This window comes from Pseudopodoces humilis, chromosome 2 (assembly GCF_049639895.1).
Source record: "Pseudopodoces humilis isolate 2021_Gansu_Grassland_sample_001 chromosome 2, ASM4963989v1, whole genome shotgun sequence".
In the NCBI taxonomy this organism is placed as follows: Eukaryota; Metazoa; Chordata; class Aves; order Passeriformes; family Paridae; genus Pseudopodoces; species Pseudopodoces humilis.
In genome coordinates, this window is record NC_142201.1 from 74,985,670 (window position 1) to 75,006,199 (window position 20,530).

At 41.0% G+C, this 20,530-nt stretch overlaps 1 protein-coding gene across 1 annotated transcript; it reads left to right on the forward strand.

Annotated features, from left to right (window-relative positions):
• Positions 1-1,930: 1,930 nt before the first annotated feature.
• On the forward strand, positions 1,931-18,229 carry TMEM123 (transmembrane protein 123). Its single transcript, XM_005516212.3, has 6 exons — positions 1,931-2,096; positions 6,862-6,912; positions 8,919-8,981; positions 13,637-13,831; positions 15,232-15,385; positions 16,426-18,229. Exons 1-6 carry the CDS (start codon positions 2,024-2,026, stop codon positions 16,448-16,450), a joined length of 561 nt encoding a protein of 186 aa, XP_005516269.3. The 5' UTR covers positions 1,931-2,023; the 3' UTR covers positions 16,451-18,229.
• The last annotated feature ends 2,301 nt before the right edge of the window (positions 18,230-20,530 follow it).

Genomic DNA, 20,530 nt, shown 5'->3' on the forward strand with positions numbered 1-20,530 from the left:
CTCCTCAGGTCCTGTGGAACTGCACCAGGTGTGCTCCTGTGGTTACCCTCAGTAGCCATTTTCGCTGCTCCCTGCCACTGGATATCATACAACACTGGGGGGAAAAATAATCCTCTTATCTTATCTTTATGTGGGAATGTATATAGGAAATCATTATTTACACCATGTACAAAAGTGCATGATTACTCCTACCAAATTTTCCCAGGATGTTTCCTTCTCAGGGTAGGAACAACTTCCAGCTACTCCAGCGCCTTGCCAGAAATTCACCTTCCACAGAGCAACAAACACCAAAATTAAACAAGACCACACCAAAGCAATCAACACAAGAACTTCCAGCACCTCTGCCTTTACACAGCAAAGAGCCTGTGCAATTGTGCAACGTGCCTCAGTGTCTGCTAACTCATCACTTCTAGGTTAGATTCATGTCTATCTCCCACAACCCCATGACTGCTCTTTGTTCCATCTATCTTAACTACTCTTTCCCTGTAGGTACACAAGTTAAGCAATGTTAATTAGGATGTTCCCAAATAAATTGTTTCCAGTCTGGTTAAGCCTAATGTTCACTTGAGTTGTGCAAGAGCTGAAAGACTTAGATATGTTAGATACAGATACATCTTATACATAGATATATATCCTCTAAATGTATGTTAGTTTAACAAAATACCTTTTTTTTCTCACTATAAGTTTTGCCTCTGTAACAACCAGAGGCCCTTGTGCCTAGTAACATATGGATTACTAGTAGTTCTAAGCTTTTTTGGAATTAGGCTAGCTGAAGATAGTAGTCCTACAGCCATCATAAAGAAAAGCTTTGGAGGATCACCTCAGAAAATTCACAGTAAAAAGGTGCATACTGATCCTTGGATACCTTGGTCATGAAAACCTCACAGGAAGCTCTGCAGAACAAAGGCCTAAGAGAATGCTGGAAGTATAACGCATGCAGGTATTTTCACTGAATGCAGACTGAGGAACCTAATTAGGCTAGAATTATAAAACAATTAAATATTTATTCACCATTTTAATTCACCACTTGCTTGCTGAGAATTACAGAGTAAATGCGTGTCTGCCTGTAGGGAAGTGAGCTAGGTTTCACACAGTACCCAAGTACAGCTTCACAAACTGCTTGTAAGCTCTCAGGTGAGACACTCAGCCTCTCTGGCTCAGATATGTGGCTTAACATGGGAACACCGTTGTGCTGCAGTGAACATAAATGTAGTAGTACATGCTAACTATTCTACTGGGGCTTTGCTGCTGATCCTTAACTATCCACATTAAAAATAGTTATTTCCTCTGATAAATATTTTTCAAGTTGTTTTCACTCTTAAGAACATATTAACAAATTCCCTTTGAAAAACAAATTCCCAACACCACTTTTATGTTATGAGTACTCAGGAAAAATTTGAAAGAACTGAAAGGGTTATTCCCTCTCACTTTTCCCTATAGCCTTTGTGGACGGTTTCACAATTTTCCAAGTATATCGGGAAATTTCAGGATGCCTCCACGGCATTAGTGCTGGTGACTTTAGAGCCTCCAGCAACTGGCGGCTGTGTGACGGTCAGCAGCAGGCACCTCGGGAAGGCGTGCGCGGTGAATCCAGGTGTTGGCTCGGTGGATATGATTAACAAGGAAGATAAAATCCTCGCAGTCGAGGCTGTTCTGGTAGATGTCGAATGGTATTTGGGAAACAGCCTGACATCGCCAGCCGTGAGCGCTGTTCTCGGGCGGCGCTCCTGGAGCTCGGCCCTGTTCCCACAGGTGCTCACAGACCGCCACTCGGGTGTCACCTTTGCAGCACCTGGTGAAGCACACACATCTCTCCGCATGCTAGCCTCCCCTTACGGGCACCGCAGCGCTTTGCCGCCCAGCCTGCCGGAAAACGCTGGGAGGAGGGAAAAAAGAGAGAAGATCCCACCTCGCCGGGCCCATCCCCTGCCCGCTCCCCGCCCCGCGGCCCCGCCCCGGCCCGCCCCTGGCCCGGCAGCGCGCAGACCGCGCCCGGCGAGCTCGGCCGGTTCCTTCCGTGGCCATGCGGCTCCTCGGCCACGCATCCTGCGCTCTGCGGCTGCTGCTGCTGCTGCTGCTGCTGGTCCGCGGCTCCCGTGAGTAGCGCCCGAGGGGGGACGGGCCGGGCCGGGCCCAGCTGAGCTGGGGCGGGTGGACGGGGGGCCCTGCGCCCCTCATAGCCGCTCTGCCTGGCTGCTGCCGCCGCATTCCGCTGGGCTGATCCAGGCCTTGCCCCGCCGCTTGCCCCGCGGGGCGGCAGCGGGACAGCTCCGAGTGGGAGCCGGGGACGCACGGCCGGCGTGTCCGGGAGCTGTATCAAAAACGGAGAGGAGGGGTTAATATTCGTGATGTTTGTTCAGTAGAAACCACAATGCCAGGAACCCCCCGAGGAGTGTTTGGGTTGGGGGTGCGTACGCCCGCAGGGATGCGCGGGCGCGGCCCAGTCTCGGCTTCGCCCCGGGGCCCGGAGCGTTCCCGGGACCGGCCGGGGAACACGGGGGAGCCCCCGGCGGGGCCGGGCTGGGAAGGGCCGCTCCGTGCCCCTTCGGGGTGCTGCTCTCTGGGGCTGTGCTCGGGGCTCCGGCTCACGGTGGCGGTGCGGATGGGACAGCCGCTGTGCTTTGTCGCGTTTCTGTCAGGTGCTCGCAGCGGTGCTCTATGTAGTGGTCGGTTCTAGCAAATGCACAGCCTTGTGCCCGGGCTCAGAACACCACAGTCAGGGGACCAGCGTTGACAGGCACTGAAATAGACCGAGAAACATACAGGTCTGAGCTTCTGGAATTGCCTTTTCAGAAGACTCAAGTGTCTCATACGGTGCCACACAATTTTCCATAGTAAAGAAGCCAAAAGATGATGGGTATTTGGATAAACCTGCTCTAAATACTGCTGAGAAATCTCAGTCCAGCAGTGTTTATATGCTGTTGTTTAATCTGGTGAAGTTGTAATATAAATTGATTTTTAAAAAAAGAGAATGAGGAATGTAAACAGCTTTGTAATTGCCCTTCCAAAAACAAGGGCAAGTTATCTTTAAAAGAAGTTTACAGCTAACCTATTTATTGCTTTGCTAAAATCCTATGGCCTCCATTTAATAACAATAGCTTTTAATTTCATGTGGTATAAGATTGCACTGATCTGTCTTCTATCGTGCTGCTTCCTGAGTGCATGTGGTGATTTAACTCAGAGTACAGTCACTGCTGTCTCCTGGGGCAGGGCTCATCTCATCTAACTCCTGAAACTCAAATGTAGTCCTTCCTCCGTATGTGAATTGGTTGTCTGGGGCTCAGTTGTGATATGTTGAAAGAAACTGTGCCCTTTTAAGGCTCAGTTTAATGTATCTGTTGAAATAGCTTTGTTTTTTTCCCCTCTGTCCACTTAGAAACTTCCAGAAAGTACTGCTGAGCTTTGTGTTGATTTCAGCAGAAGTTTGTGATTATCTAATCAGCACTACAGGAGGAAGTGTGAACCCCATCAAATACTCTTATATGCAAGAAATGAAAGTGGCATTAGATGTGTCTTCGCTCTGCTTAATATTTTTGTGCAGACTGGTTATTTCAATATAATGCTGCTCTTTTACTCTGCTGGACAGTTTGTTTCTATGTGTCAGTCAAGTCAGTGGAAGAAACATCACCAAAATGCTATGGTTTATAAAAAATCTTTCCCACTGTTATGTAAAATCATCTGGCTTCCTGGTACCTGAGTAAGGAGAATCCCCTTTCCCTGTCAGGAAGTGGCCCTCACCCTTTCCTGCTGTGTTGAGAAAAGATAGCTTGTGACATCTTCCAAGAGCTTGCTTGTATACAGAACTACTCACAGTAAAAAATCAGCAGCAGCAGCACCCTCCAGCCCTGTAAACAGGCATGATATTTTGATTTTCTGTATCATCCTCTCTTAGAAGAGGTTACATTCATATTGCTCTAATGTCTCTGCTTTAACCATTCCAGCACCTCAACTCTTCCTCATCTGGATTTCTTAGAGATTACTGAGCAAGTGTGTGATCTTTCTGATGGACTGCACATTGTCATTGCTTCTGTACTTCTGGGTTTTTTTAAACCAACAACAGCAGAATGACTTGGGCATGAAACTCCCCTCTGTGCCTGCCATGCATTAAACTTGAAAAGAGAAAGTGCCCAGAGAGGATTTTATATATATCTTTTGACATGTCCCCAAAATGAATAGGTAAAGCTGTTCTTAGTAAAAATGAGAGTTTATATACCAACATTTCCTGCAGCATAAAGTTTAGCTACACTAGACATAAGGTGTGTGAGTCTTTACAAATGACTCTGTGTCACAAATGTCTTCTGTGTGAAGGTTGGAGTGACCAAATTGACCTTGGTCACATGCAGGTAGTTGAATGACTACTGCCATTAATTTGTGTAGGTTTCTACTACCAGGGTTCAGCTATGGAGAACAGTAATTTGGTATGTTTCTGAGCTGGAGACTACAGATAGCAAACATGAATGTTATCCACTGTGTTGATTTTTGCAGGACCTGGCAAAATCAAGTCCATTTAACATCCTGTCCTTTTCATTTTTAGCAAGTCTCAGAGCTATCCCTATCACTCACCCTGTATGCATTTGTTTAACTTGCAGGCACAAGTCTTCAGTGTGCTACTTCAGAAAGCCCCATTCCAGATATAAAACTGGAATAGCTGAAGTGATTTTGCCCTTTTGAAAGTTTGCATATCCAAATTGTCCAATTCATGACTTTTGACGCACTAGAGCAACAAAACCACAAGAGGCCCTGAAAGCACTTGAAATGCCAGACTCTGACAGGGGCTTTCACAGGAAGCACACTTGCCTTCAGATACACCCCAGCCAGCCACGGTTCTGTGGTTTTTCTGCTGCATCTGTGCCTGACCTTAAACAGAGCAAAACAGGGTTGTCAGACAAAAATCATGTTGATCCCTCATCCCTGTCCTTTTCTGGTTTGTGGTGTTCTGATGCAGTTTTAGGTTGGGGATATCCTTGTGTTGGTTCTGTTTAATCATGAAAAATGGGAACAAGAGATCCTTCTGGGTCACAGGCACACAGCACAGGCAACTCAGCACAGAGTTGCTCTACTTAAGGTTCATAGGCCCAATGTTGCAGCTGATGCTGTGGCCCCAAGAGCTCTGCTTGTGCACAGGATGCTGCAGCTGGCTGCCAGCTCTCTCCCCTCTTCCTTCCTGTACCAACCCATGTGTGTCTACACCTGGGTCAGTGTGGATTTCTAACCCTTGCACTTCTGTTTCCTGGAGAAAGCCAGAACCCCTCCCTGTTTTGCTTTGGGACACTTGAGCTGTGAAGCCTGTGGTCTGGGATAAGAGGTTCTACTTGTCAGAGCCATGACTACATAAAAGCTGTGGTGCATTTTACTGTGCTTAACCCAGGCATCCTTTCTGCCTCCTTTTGAAGTCTCCTGTTTGCCACTGCAATGATACATGCAGCTTCAAATTCAAAGGCACAGTCTCAGGATAGAGAACACTTGGGGAATAGTATCATTTTGAGGTGTTCTTTTATCTCCCTCATCCCATTCACTGCCATGTGTTCCAATGTGGCATATGTTTATGCCAAACCCCATTTAAGGAGTATTTGTATTCTGGAGCCAATGCATGTTATTCAGATTTGGATTTGTTTAGAAAGGGAAGAAAAATAAGCATCTTTTGAGGTGGATAAAGTCCTCAATATCTTTCAAGGTGTGCAGTCCAAGCTGATCTGAACTAAACTAATACAGTCCTGCCTTTACTTCCGCCTCTGTTTCCTGCCCGTCTCTTTCAGCTGGTTATATACAGAGCCCTTTCTGCTGGGTAAAAAATTTCTCTGCAGAAAAAAACATGGTGTGCTGTTGAAGAGGGACATAATGTCAGTTTTGTGGTGGCTTAGCTTTCCCGATCAGTTCATTGTTTAGTGTGGGGGAACTTGCTGTGATGTAGAAGAGTTTTTTTTGCAGGATTGGGTTCTCTCTGGGGAAGTTTAGTTTCGCAGTGTTCCATCCTTTCTTTCTTTGTTTTCCCTAAGCTCCCTAATTAAACAGTGTAACATACCTTGCAGTGTTGCCTTTGATCTTGATATTGCAGGGATGATGATATACAATGAGTTGTTTTGTCATTTGTATTTGCAAACTTCACCACTTTGAGACCTTGACTAAGGTTTTGTAAGCACAAAGAAAATGCCCTATTTCTATGATACTCAGTTCAGATTATTTGTTTGTCTTTTACGTGATAATTAGGTGATCAGAACTAAACTCCTTAGCAAAGGCAGAACCCACAACTGATCCTCTTGTATGAGTGTAAATATCAGTCTATTCCTTCTCTGTGATTTATCTTTAAATTTTACCTCTTCCTTAGTCCCATTCTCCACCTGCCAAATGCTCAGTGGATGCATTAACTTGCCCTTAGTCCCAAAGTGAATAATGTAATTTCTTAGCAGAGCTAGTTGTGTTATCATGTTGTCCATATAGGGCCAGAGTAAGCACCTATCTGCCTGAAAAGGCCTGGAAAAGATTTTTTCACAGGAAAAGATTTAAGTGAGAAGTTCTTTCTCTTCTGCTGGAGGTGATGCAGGTCAGATGAAGTGCCTGATTTTTTGCCTCTTTTGCTCTCATTTCATCTCAAGGAAGATGAAAACTTGGCATGGGGTTGATGGAGAAGACAGAGGATGGAAGGAGTTGCAGTTCATTTGGTGGTTGGGTAGTATAAATGGTGTCATTTTTAATGTGCTCAGAGCAGGCTGTTGTGCTAACATGCTTTTATTTCATCATTATGACTGACTCCTGTCCAAGGTAAAGTAGTCATTTAAATGCCCAAAGCAAGTGGCAGATGCTGTACCTTTTTTTCGTCTTCCACCTAAAACTATCTTATTATTCCTGTGTTTTTTAATGTAGGAAACGAAGACGTGAACAGCACGACTCCAATTCCAAGCAATGGGTTGGCAGGTAATACTTTTGGTATTTCTGTTGCTGTTCCTCAGTAGCATCAAGAAAAGCAGTATGTATTATTTTCTGTACTATAAACTGTCTTGTAATAATTTGCCCTTTATTTTATTTTATTGAATTGTGTGGGCAGCTGTAGGGCAGAAGGGGGAGGTACTGTGACTGTCACATCTATTCCGGGACAAATAAAGATACTTAAGGGAAATGGTAAAACACAATTCAGTTTTCCCATATCCTTGGGAACCCCAGAGCAACAGAGAGAGGAGAAATAAAATGGGAAAATACTGTGTATAGAACTAGAAACACCTGTCAACATCAATTTACAGTTAAAAGGTAAGCCAAGAAGTCTGCTAGATTAGAATTCAGTGATATTCAGATAAAGGCAAGGCATTTTTTCATTTGAATAATTTTTTACCCTCTACTACTTCAGTCATCTCATTTGTTGGCCAACAGTACTCTGCTCATTAACTCACTCTTGTGAGTCTTGTGCTAATTGCAATACTGACTCACACCCAAATTCTAGGCAGTAGATATGGCTTCTTTTTACCTGTAGGAACACGCAGTCCACATCCAGAGCTGTCCCAGGCCTGCAGAAGTAGGTGCTTAAAACCTGGTGGAAAACTAAATATGTGTTCTGGTTACAGTATTGGGCCTGTGTGGGATAAAAGTCAACATATGCAAGAAAGAATGTGTTTGTACTGTCATAGACCCTTTCTCAAAGGCATTTAAATCTGCAACTTAATGTCCCAGTTATGTTAGTATAAGGGTTGAGTGTGCAGTACACAGTGTAGGGTGCTACTTGGCTGTGATTATACCAAAGAAAAAGTAATTACCTCTGTAATTTTCACCCCCTACCATTTTTTGGTATGAAAATGTAAATTTGTTCTTAACCTGACCTTGCTCATAACATGAATGCAATTGCAAAGGGTTTTAGACTAGACTTCTCCAATGATAAGAACAGCAGATCCATTCAAAGGAAGTAGGTAGAGGTCTGCTTCTTTATTGCAGTAGCTCTGTTGCTCTCCTCTTAATCTCTGAGGTTATGTGCTTTGTTTTTCAGCCATGCTAAAAGCAGCAGGGCTGCTGCAAGGCACATAACCCTGCCAGTGTAGGAGGGTGCTGTAAAAGATGACTTACTTCAGAGAAAAGAATGATCATAGAATGGGCATTCACAACAGTGCAGAATGAAGGGAGGAAGGTATGGACAGTGACACTCCCAAAAACAGCCCAGGTCTTTGCCAGGAGGAAGGGATGGTTAATCTGTGAGAAACACAGAAGAGGGATGCAGCAATGAGGACAGAAGCGAGTGGGAAGGTGCCTGAGAAACCTAGAATTAGGAAAGAGGACCATGAGGACAGAAAGAGAACTGGAACAGGAGAAGTGAAACAAAGGAGAGAAAGGCAAAACCACTAAGACTGGGTTGCGTTTTATGTCTGGGAAAAGGTACTTTCTTAGGACCCTTTTTGTTAGAGAACGTAAGTATGCAGGAAGATGTTGCTCAGAGTTATCTGTCTGCCCCTACTTGACTACCGTATATTCCCAGTATCATCCCAGTTTGCAACAGAGATGCAACAAAATGAAGGGAAAGGTCAAGGGACAGAAGATGGAACTGAAATAGAGGAATAAAAATACAAAACTGCTCCTCCCCCCACCCCCCAGTGCATAAGTAGGTTAAGAAAGTCAGTGACAGTATGGTTATTTTACAGCAAACGGATTAAAACAGGAGATAGAAATAAAAGATGACAAACAGAGGATGTGTAAAGAATCAGATGCAGACCATTTGGACACTGCTGTGCATACAGTGTTAACTATGCTGTACTGAAATATAGAAGTATTTTGCAGAGGGATAAAAACCATCTGCTTTGGGGTGAGCTATTCTCTGCTGTATTCCCAACTATACTCCCCAGGCATAGATACCCTGAGGACAGTATTGTGTTGTGAGTACCTTAATTATAGTATGTTAAAATGAAAAATACTGATTTTCTTGTTTTGTTTTTTTTTCCTTGAAGACAATAGCAGTTCATCCACTGTCACTTCATCATCCACACAATCTACAGCAGCATCTACAGGAGGTATGTATCTGTTCATCTGTTAATTAGTGTGAACCAGGAAGTTAGTTCCAAACTTAACCCTGATCATACCAAATTCTAAAGAACAGGCCTAAAAAACAAAAATTCTAAAGAACAGGCTTTTTTTCTAAAGAAAAGTGGGTATTTGAGACAGCTCTTACTATTTTAAGGCTGTTTATGGCTGTTACCATTATAAGGGAAGCAACATCTAAAATAATTCTGAAAAGAAGCTGTATTGTTTTTCAAATTTAGATACCATACTTCATCAGTAATTGCATTTGTGATGCTATTTAAACAAAGGAATCAAAATTTAGCTTTGAGGAAGAATTGCAAGAAGTTGGGTTTTTTTAATGTTTACTCTTCATCTTTAAGTAAACTTCTTCCGTTTTCATGAAGTAAAGATGAATAGGTTGTTATGTGAACAGTGCATACCTATTTAATGTTATTTCACAGTAAACAGATTTAGGGTATAGTGAAATCCTGGGAGCTTGAGTTTCAAGAGTAGGACTCCATTTCCTTTTACATAAGACTCATAAAATCACAGTGTCAGGGTTGAAGGAGAACTTCAAGATCATCTGTCCAGCCATCAGTGTAGCATCACCATAACCACCCCTAAACCATATCCCTGTGTGCCACATCCAGGCTTCTCTTGGACACTTCCAGAGAAGGTGACTCTACCACCTCCCTGGACGACTTATTCCAATGCCTAACCACTCTTTCAGTGGGTTTTTTTTTTTTCTACTATCTCCTGGCACAACTTGAGGCCATTTCCTCTTGTCCTTTCATTTGACACATGGCAGAAGAGACCAACCCTCACCTCACTACAACCTCATGGCACCTAATACGTAGAAAATAATCCTTAGAGAGCTCATAGCACAAAATAGTGCCATTTAAACCAGTATCAACTAAGTGGAGCAATTTGTCATGGATGTATTTTCATTGTTCTAGCAGTACCATACTTCCTTCAGAACCTGTCAAAACAACTGTAAATAAGTTAAATTAGGAAGTTAAAACATTAATCTTCTGGAAGAGCTTGCACAGGTAGATTTCACTGCATTAGTCAGGACTGCGTAAGAATTAAGGTCATGCAGTTGTTCAGGCTGTGATGCACAAATAGAATATTGTATCTGAGAGAAGCTAGTTCTAGAAACTGGGGCCCCTTTGTGCTAAGAGCCATGTGAAAGCAGGGCAGAAATGTTGTGTCTACTTAAGATGCTTTGTGTATTTGTGGAGTTTTAGGCTGATCATAAAGTCCCAGCTATGTAATTTTACTTTCAGTACAACTCTTATATTCTGTCTCTGTAATTTCCAGATAAGCTCTGAGCTACTGCACTGAGAAGTTGCTTGTTTTTTTTCATTTAAGTATAAAATACTCACTGGAAGAAAAAATATCCCCACCTTTGTGAAGACCTTCCTTCTGATAGCAAGCAAGTGGTGCACTGTCTCGTTCCATTGCCTGCAGTGTAGCAGTTCAAGCATGTCTAACTTGGAAAGTCAAGATTTCTGTAATCTCCTTGTTGCCTTATGGCCATCCCTTAAGTGTGTGAAACCTCAGTGTTTCACCCATCCTGTGCTCCTTCTGACTTCTGCTCCAGCCCTTGCAGGTTTCTTGGAGAGAAATGAATTTTACTAGTTTTGGATAATAACAGTAAAAAGAGGCCTGAGCCCTTTACTGTTAGGCATAGGATAAACCTAACAGATAGCTGTGCCTTGCTTTGCAAGGTTTGCTGATTCCCATCCTTTAATCTTTTTTTTTTTTTTTTTCCATTAGAAGTGTCATAGATTTTAATACAGTGTTCACGTATTTTGATTATCTGTCTCAACCTCATCATATTAAAGACCTAGTGGGTATATGTACTTACTTAATTTCACTTTAAAAGTCTCTCCCATTTTTTTGAGGGAGAGGAAGGGAGCTCTTTGTGAAGGAAGCAGAAGTGTTTCATTCAGTCATTTTCCATGCAAGAGAAAGTAGTTATTTTAGAAAGGGCATTCCATAATAATCTCACATGTTAGCACAGTGCTTACACAATTTGAGTTTTGTGTTCATTCTTGTTGAGTTAGAACACTGAGTAATAGCACGTGCTGCTAAAGATTCTTATCTATGTGCTATATATATTTTTTATTTTTTTTAATTGATGATTGTAGCATAGCGGTTTAATGCTTAAACAGAGGTAGCAGACTATGTAAAATGCTTGCTTGTCTCTTTTAAAAACAAAGCATCATAAACCTGAACTATATTACTGGCATGCATCCTTTTTAAATAATAAAAATTAACACAGACAGTCAGGGTTTGTTTAGTGTAGTGTTCGATGAAGCCCAGCTGGTCTTCTGGGGGGAAAGTAATTAGGGAAATAGAAGATAAAAGGACAGATGTTGCTAACAAATATTCTTTCATCTTCACTCTGTTTGTAAAATAATACGGGTAAGATTTTCCAAAGATGGAGAAGAACAGATTAGTGCCTGATTCATGTCAGCTTCCCAAATTCTCCAGCTGCCTCAGATAGCCTCCTAATGATGTTTTGAAAAGACTGATGTTAAATACACCATGGTCTAGAGATTACACAGATTTTACTGTTAAAGTTACATCACCAAGGGCTATGATCTTGATAAAGTAAAAAAATGATTGCTACTAGAAGAGAGAGAGGGAAAAGTAATGTGCAAATGTACTGAAATTCCTCATAGATGTTTGGATTTTTTTCATCATGACTCAGGTTTTCTGTAGGGTAATTTAATACCCATAGAGAAAGTACCAGCTTTGTGTAACATCATTTTATAATGTTATGCATCTAACAGTTAGCCATTGTATTGCTCAGAAACAGAAGGCCCTTTGGCACTCTGAAATCTCGGCTCAAAAACAACCCACAGAAAACTGCTTGACACTTGTATAGAGATTTGTCCTTCTTTGGTATCACTTATGTTGGGAATGTACTTACCAGGTGTGGTTTCATGTCATGTAACTATAGATGGGTTATATGTAGACATTTCCTTGCTTGCTTCCTACAATGAGGAACCATTTGGTATCTATATGGATCATTGTATCTTTGAGGAGTTTTACCTGTCAGTATTAAAATGTGCCCTGAATTTTATCTGATGTGTTTTACGCATGCTTCATAGAGGAACTGAATTTTCGTAATTGTAACAAGGTAAGCAAATGAATATACTGTTCTAATTGTTCCACCTCAATGGATGCTCATTTCAAAGGGTTTTCTGGTTCTATGGCACAATACAGGTATAACATTAAAGAGCAGGAAAACAAATAGCATTTACAAAGGAGTCTGTATTTTGGTATTTCAGTAGTTCTAATGCTAAATGTCTCAGAAGTGTTGTGTAGACTAGTTCCTTTCTGCATGTTTACATTGCTATATTGATGAGTTTCTTGAAGTTTTTGATGCTTATATCAGTACTGGAAACTGTGATAGTTAAATCTTAGCAAAGACAGTTTTGTATGTAGTTCCTCATGTTTTACACAACACAAATTTTATTCTACAAAAGCATTTTAAGTGCAGTATAAAAAAAGGCAGAAATTTGGTATCAAGGTTACTCTGTAATTGAGATGAAACTATCCTTCAATTACTCTAATTTTAGACAATTTCAAGAAAACATGGATATAATTAGATATTTGAAATTCCATATTGGAAAGCTTTTGAGGTGTCTCAAATGAGCCCAGTTTGTGTGAAGCCATAGAAATAATACAGAAGTTGACAGCTGCAAAGAAGCTCTTTCTAGAATTCTTTCATACATAAAAGCTATTTGCATCCTATTGTCTGCTTAGAGAAATGTTAGTTGCATAACAGACTCATGTTTCTTGTTAGCTCCTTCTTGGAAAAATAAATTATTGCTTTACAGTCATTTTTAGCTGGCTGCCTTCCATGAAAGTTCTAAGGATTTTGCTATAAAAAGCAATTTATATTATTGAGTTTTGTATCATGGTATTTTTATTCTAAACAGTTCATTAGTGTTTTCTGAGGAGGGAAGGGGAAGTGTTAGGTAAAAGTAAAGTAAAAGACACTATGTCAATGAAACTTAAGAAAAAGCATTCCAGCCTTTGTTTTAACCTTGGCAAGACTAAACAAATTACTTAAGCATACATTTACTGTAGTTGAAATTTAATCATGTTTTATCCTTACCACATAAATGCAGAATTTTCTGTGGTAAATTTTTAATGTACATGGAACCCTAGTAATGCTGGTGTTTTGTTCAAAAACAAATGAAAGATCAAATCATTACTAAAGTTGGGGGGATGGTGTTTTCATGCAAACCCTGTTCTTATCAGAAAAGCTTTGTTGTCTGAAAAAGTAGACACTTCAAATAGACAGTAACTCCTGATCCAGAATTTTACTGCATTTTAACGTATTTTAAGTTAGGTATGATACTGTGCAATTGGGTTGTTACGAAAAAAAAACAAAAACTGACTCACCTAGAAGTCATCATATATTATCCAGGTTTTCTTTATAGCCTTTCCTTTGAAGAATTCTTGACCTTGAGGCCCAGAAATCAGAGCCTAGGTCTTCCCAGAGGAAAGTCTGTATGGCATGCAGTGGCATTTTTGTTGTTACTCTGTTGTTTTATTTGGGCATGATAAATGTGTTCTTACTCAATGCAGGTACAGTTGTTTATTTTCATGAATTTTTATGTGTGGTATCACAAAAATTTCCCAGGTGTGTCCACCAGTACTATTCATCTGACCAGTAGCAGTCAGCACAACACTACCACCACCACAGCTGTGATCATGACAACTCAGCCCACCAAAGCCAGCCAGACAGCAATACCCACTACAGCTGCACCAGTCACATCGCCACAAGGCAATATTACAGGGGTGACCACTTCTAAGACTTCTTCCACTTCTGTAACAGGTGAGTTTGCAGTTCAGAAAGCTCATAAAGGCTTGGATGCATGTTCACATTGGTTGCAGAACAGTTAGTTTTACAGGAGTGTAAAAAAGAGAAGAAAGTATTTGCATGCTGAAAAATAAGACTCAAGTGTGAGTTCATCACTAAACTGGATACAGTAATGTTGCTCTGAGCACTCCGCTTACTTAGGACTCACTTTAACCTGAGAGACCTGACAGATTTAAGGAAAAGAAAAAAAAGTGCAGCCACCAGCAAGGAGATCAGCAATGTGAGGGAGAAACCCTTGATTTTAATATTTTGAATACAACTTCTGTGTTCAGCTCTCCTTTCTGCAGTTTATTTGAACTCATCTCTAATGCTTCCTTTTTCACAGCTGACCTGTATCTCAAAATATGTCTACAGGCTTGGTAAAAAGACTGAGCTCTGTTAGCAGTGTAATGAATGTTACCCTAACAGAGAATAGAGCATGACTGTGCACGAGTCACCCTTTATGTAAAAGTTGTCAAATACAGTTTAACTGTACCTGGTAATACAAAAACAGTGAGTGCAGAATTCAGTATTTCCTTGCACTTGGCTGTGTTCCCATCACTTCATGCTTGCACTTTTAAACACATCAGGAATGCTTACATATCAGTGAAGCATCATTGGGTAGGTGAAGGTGTCACCAGAAGAAACACTCTGTATGTAGCAAGTACAAATAGAATTGGGCACAGACTGGGTGTTTAGGTGGGAGTTTGTAGCAGATGTAACCAGTTCTAGCAGCAAAACAGCTATGGATTATCTGAGATCATGTTGCCTGTGTCAGTGTTTGTGTCAAGCTGCAGAGCTGATCTCACTTGGGACTGTGAGGGTACAATTCCATGAGATGAGGTAAAGCAATCCCAACAGCTCATTGCTACCAGGTGTTCTGCTCCCACAGAACTACACTGACAGACTTGGTGGCTGTTGGTCCCCTCTTGCAGGATGACTCAGTATGTTCATCTGACTAAAAGCAACTTCCTTTTATGCCTGGGTTTATTTCAGGCCAGCTTAGTGAGTTAAATTGGCTTATGGAGGGTATGAAAAACACTAGAACTGGCCTAAGAAGGGCAGGAGCTCCATGTGTAGAAGGAGGGGGGCAGGGGAGATATAAAAGGTAGGGGGAAAAAGGGAGATGGAGAGAAGGAGCAGTCAGTCTTTGAGAGACAACAAGCAGGTGGACCTATGTCACCAGAATGGACACTTAAAACCAGAGCCCTAGATTTCAATGTGCTTGGCTTGTATCTTGTCAGTTGATCTTGGTTAAATTTGTCTAATTGGGTCTTTAGGTGGTAAATCAGTGGTGAGGGCAGGATGTGGAGTAGTCCCCCAAAACACAGTTTTGCAAGCTCTGTAAATTGTGCATTTTGTTTTCTTCTTTTCAGCCACATCAAAATCAGAGGCTGTCATAGTCAAAACCTCCAGATTTGATGTGGGCAGTTTTGTAGGTGGCATTGTGCTGACTCTTGGAGTCCTGGTCATTCTCTACATTGGATGCAAAACTTACCACTCTAGAAGAGGCATTCAGTACAGAACCATGTAAGTTCCCAAGGGATTGTCCCTTGGCCATTTATTACTTTCTTGGGGGGAAAAGGAAAACCAAATGGGAAGAATGAGCGCCGAAACATCTGTTTAATGTATGTTATATTAATATGAATAAGAGATTTAACTCTGATGTTTTGTCATTCACCACTTCTGCCATTCGCCATTAGTATTATGCCTCTCTCCCCTGAGTTTTTTTCTCTGATCTATTAGATAAAATAATTTTATTTTTTTTAAAAGGATCCTTGTCATTTAGCTAGTCCATGAATAGTTAACATTTCATTGAAACTTTCTGCAGTTTGCAGGATTTCTTTCTCTTAGACTCTTTTTGTCTATTCATTCTTCATTTTTCTTCCCCCTTGCCATTAATTTATAGTGAATTCTAATCAAAATTGTACCATCACACTTACTATTGATGCTCAATTCTGCTCCAGACTTCAGGACTTGCCCACATTTAGTTTAAGAACTAGGTTGCTTTTGTTTTCCTCTTCAGTGTCATCCATCTCAGCCAAGAAGTTTCAAGTGAGGTGAGGTCATAAGACCTGTTTGTATACTGGTGTTCAGGCCTTTTTTTCTCTCCATCTTGACTCTTCATTACTGGTCATGGAATGAAGCCAGTCCCTGCTGCACCTTTACCCAAAGTGGTGTTTGTGAATAGGTATTGTAAAATTTACATCAACAGTCTTCAAAATGAAGAGAACCTGCTGCTGAGCTTGTACAGTGGCTTTGATTAATTAATGTTACTCCTGGTGAGATAGAGGATAAACAGGCCTGAGCAACAGCTGATGTAAGAATACGTGAATGATGTGTGAAAGACAAGTTGTTAGGGAAGCTGGAGGAGTGTTAATAAAACTGTTCACCTAACTTCAGGCTTGGCTCAGAGAGGACTGTAACTCCCAGATCAATGTGTCCTTACTCCTTCCTAGCAAGGTATCCTCTGCTCACAAAATAACCTTCTCAGCAGCAGCTGGGTGGCTCTTTCTCATGTTGACTGTTGCTTGTAGTGCAGAACATTAATTACTGTGTTTCTGTTACAGTGATGAACACGATGCTATCATTTAAAGAAGACTTCAGAGAAGACAGTGTTGGAAACCCACCCTGTCACAGCTGTTTAACTTCTGAAAGAGTTTCTTTCATAAAGATGATCACAGTCTCTAAACCTGTCTTGGGTGTTATGCAAAATGTGCAGAAGCTTTTTAAACATCCTGATTTTTTACGTTGGCTCTTGCAAGAGGAGCTCAGCACTTTGTAGACAGTATTTTCTTTTTCCAGTTTTTGTAACCAGATTTAGAGAAAACCACATACTGAGTCATTTTAAGGTACACACACAGCTCTCTGAAATAGCTAGTTACTAGCACAGGCAATTGCATCTATGAAATTCTAAGTTCAGGGAGTTTTTTCTAAAATTTCGTATTAAATTGTATTTATTTTGAAGTTTGATGTGACCTTAGTTTAGAAATTTTGGGTTTTGAATAACTCAGTTAATTTTTAATAGGCTTCAAAGGAGGTGTGGTTAGATAACTGTATAGAAGGTGATAATGAGTACTCTAAATGTCAGTCATTAGCTTGCCAGTGAGCTGCAGATGCTTTCCTTAATAGGCTGTATAAGGAGAGTAGCTGCAGGAAACATGGACAGAATGGAAATACCCAACCATAACCCTTTTCTCTAAAAGCTTCTTTTTTTCTTGACTGTCCTAATGAAGCTTGTGCAATTGAAGATTTAATAAAAATGAAAAAAAGTAATTTTGTCATTATAAATATATTCTAAAACTGGCTTTTAAACTGAAGGTAGCAATCACTTGGCTCTTGATTTTTATCATTACAAAGCTGTCTGCAGTGTTTCAGCAGCATTTGATAATTGTTCAAAGTTATATAGAGAAGGGAAAACCTATAAGACAGCATTTTAGCAGACTATAAAGTGCATTTTTACAGCTGCTTTCAGAACTTGATCCTGCTGCACAGGTGTACAGAGCTTTTTGTGTGGTCAAAGGCCCAGCTGATGGCACTGGGGCATCTCTGAACGCACATTTAGCTGAAGGCTCAAATGCTCTGGGGGTCCTGTGCAGGATGGTTGGTGCTGTTCCCATGTCACTTCTGCAGGTCCACTCAGGTAAATCTGCTGACTTACACTGCTGTAAGGAAAACTAGAGCAAATACCAGGAAACACAGGACTGCATCTCTTTAAGTCACTGAATGATTGTTCAGTCTTGCTCAGGCTTCACTTGTAGACCTGTCCCCATGGAAGAGGGTGTGGTGGGGTTTGACTGTCCTGGTTACTGCTGGCACCAGTCCCTTCTGCTGGGCACAAGGGAGACGGTGACAAGTGAGGACAGTCACAGTGGGAACTGCACACAGCTCAGTTGGGGGCTGCAGAACTCTTCAGGGAAAATGTAACTACTCTGGAACAGATTATTTTCTTAAGCAGTTGTTTATTCTGACATGCAATGTTAAAGTGCCCGTTTGATTTTTTTTTTTCTTTTTCATACGGAATAGTAAAACTGTTTCCAAGGCAGAGCCAACTCCAGCAAACCATGGCTAATGAGTCATTTTATAGCTACTCACCTGAAAAGGAGGTAACAGGGCTGTTTAAATTTTTTACAGTGTTTGAGGGTCAGGGGGAGAGAGAGTGATTTGGAGTAACTTTTGTATTTTTTCTTAATTGTATTATTTGGTGGAATTTTACTGGATTTGACTTGAAGAATTATGGAAACAATTCTTTCATAGAACTGTAATTCCTTACTTTGTAAAAATTAAGCTAGTAAAGTGCAACTCAGTTACTGGGATTGTCTCACCTCTGCTGTACAGACAAATAAAATTAAATCTTTGGAGTTACGACATTAATTTCAGTTGATTTTTTAATTTGTTAGCCAGTTTTGTAATTCCCTCAGTCCTTTCCACAGTCATAGCCATTTGATAAGAAACATTCACTGTATATATTTTTAAATGCTAGGATACCAGACCTAGTTCATTTTTGCCTAGTTCAATAATTTCTAATTAATTCTGTGATCTCATTACTACAGTAAAGCACAAGTATGTGCTTAAGACTTCAGAAGTGTCAGTGCAAACATAAAACCAGACCTCCTTCCAGGTGTTTGGAATCTAGACAAAGGGCAGTTCAGTTGATAAATTTTACCTTATCTTTGCTTTCCAACAGAAAGTGAAAGCCCAGATTTGTTACTAATATATAAAAGAAGCTGATGCTATGGTCATTCAGCCCTTCCTTAACTGAGTTTACTAATACTTGTTAAGATGACTCAAGTGTTTGTAGCCCATCCCCTCACAGGGGATGTGTGTGTTAATTACAGTGCTGGTGGCTGAGCAATGCAGTTGCTAATTCTGTCTGCCTTAGGAGCCCCTCTGGTGACACATCAAGGAACTGCATTTGCAGGGTCATGTTTTAAACCCATCACCAGCATTCGATTCATTATTATAGCTCTTTAACACAACCCCTATGCAAACATTTTACCCTTCATATTCATGAATTTGTGCTTCATGTTAAAGTGTTTTTATCTAATACTACAGGCTGGGAGAGTCAGTCACTGATCACAGAACATGGCCAGCCTAGGTTAGCTTTTATAAATGTTACTTTTGCCCTTCAAACACATCAAGATCAACCTTACAGTCGCATTTCAGGGCTGCAGTATTCTGCCTTCATCCCACAGGTCTTTCCTTTTTACGCAGCTCTCCTTTAGCCTGTATTCCGCTACCAAACTTCCAGCTTAATTGGTTTGATGGGGCTCTGTATCAAGGGCTTCAAAGCACTTTGGAAATGCTGCAGTGTTATACCTGTGTTTTTATTTAAAAAAGCAATCAAAAAACAAACCAAAAAAACCCCACCCCATACTGTTAAAGCAAGATCATGCTGCTGTGATAATATTCAGTAACTTGGACATTATCCTTTTGTAAATATTTCATACCTTTCTTCTTTATTCAGAGCTCTTACATACTCGTGCCACTCTATTTTTGCCCTGAAGAGTTACATAGCATTCTTAACATGCTTTGTTGAAAAATATGTAAATAATGTGACAGTAGTACCAAAAGTGAAGTGGAAGGGCATGAGAGGCTGGAAATTGCCTAGAGAACTCAAGAGGTTAAGAATTTAGCTGTGATACGGAAACAGAGGGAATGAGGATGGACCTGTGGAGAAAGTAAACACATTTTCTAGACAGCACTGAAGGAGTCCCAGCTGGTGGTCCTCACAGCTGCTGTATTTTCAGAAAACATTTGTGCTCCAGCTGGGAATACTGGTGTACTCCAAACACAGGATATATGCAATACCCCAGACTCTCGTGCTTGATGGGTCCCAGCAATGAAGCTGGGCTGGAGCATCAGTAAACACTGTGATCACATGTTCCATTAGAAACAGAAATACAGGACTGGGGATTTAGTTGTCTCAGGAAGTTGGCTGTGCAACAGTAACCTCTAGAGCAAGACTGACAACAGTTACACTTGAAGTCGCTCTGCAGAACAGAGAGTGCCTTCCCTGTCCAGAATAGATCTTCTGCCTGAATTCACATACCTGAGGTGGGATATGCGGAGAACTGAATTTCAAGTTCAGTCCCTCTGCAGCACTAACCGCAACACTGCACATCTCAGCCTCACTAGATTACAACTGCCACAAGGCTGAATTCAAGGCAGATGAATGCACTATTTATAATTTTCATGTGCCTTTCTTCTGTTATCTTGTGAGGAACATAGCAAAAAATCAAGTTCTGAAAGTATAATACTATGGAGATACTACACTACCACTAACAGGCACAAAAAGTAGCAATATAAAGATTTTTTCTTTTATATCATGCTAATGGGGTTCCTAGGTGTTTCCTGCATAGCAATTCATTTTAGCATGTAAGAGCAGTGCTCTGTTATGACTGGTGGCAGTCTGATCACTTGTGGGCACTAGAACTGCATGATGCCTTCAATTTGAAGAACACTAGGCTTCCTGGTTCATGCTTAAAAGCAAACAGAAGAGAGATGTGCATTCAGTGAAAAAAATTACTCAAAAAAAAAAAAAAAATCAGGACACTGCTAATTAGAATAAAGCTGCATGGCACTGGCTTCACAAAACATGCAGCCACTTGGAGAGCTTCTGTATCTTGCAATATCTCACACCAGTATCAGAAACCACAACTGCTTCAGGCTAGA

What these genes read in the sequence shown, in the direction of transcription:
- TMEM123 (XM_005516212.3), top strand. Translation starts at nt 2,024, where the DNA reads ATGCGGCTCCTCGGCCACGCATCCTGCGCTCTGCGGCTGCTGCTGCTG. An exon ending in GCTGCTGGTCCGCGGCTCCC is followed by an intron (nt 2,097 to 6,861) that starts GTGAGTAGCGCC and finishes TTTTTAATGTAG; the next exon opens with GAAACGAAGACGTGAACAGC. An exon ending in GGCATTCAGTACAGAACCAT is followed by an intron (nt 15,386 to 16,425) that starts GTAAGTTCCCAA and finishes TTTCTGTTACAG; the next exon opens with TGATGAACACGATGCTATCA.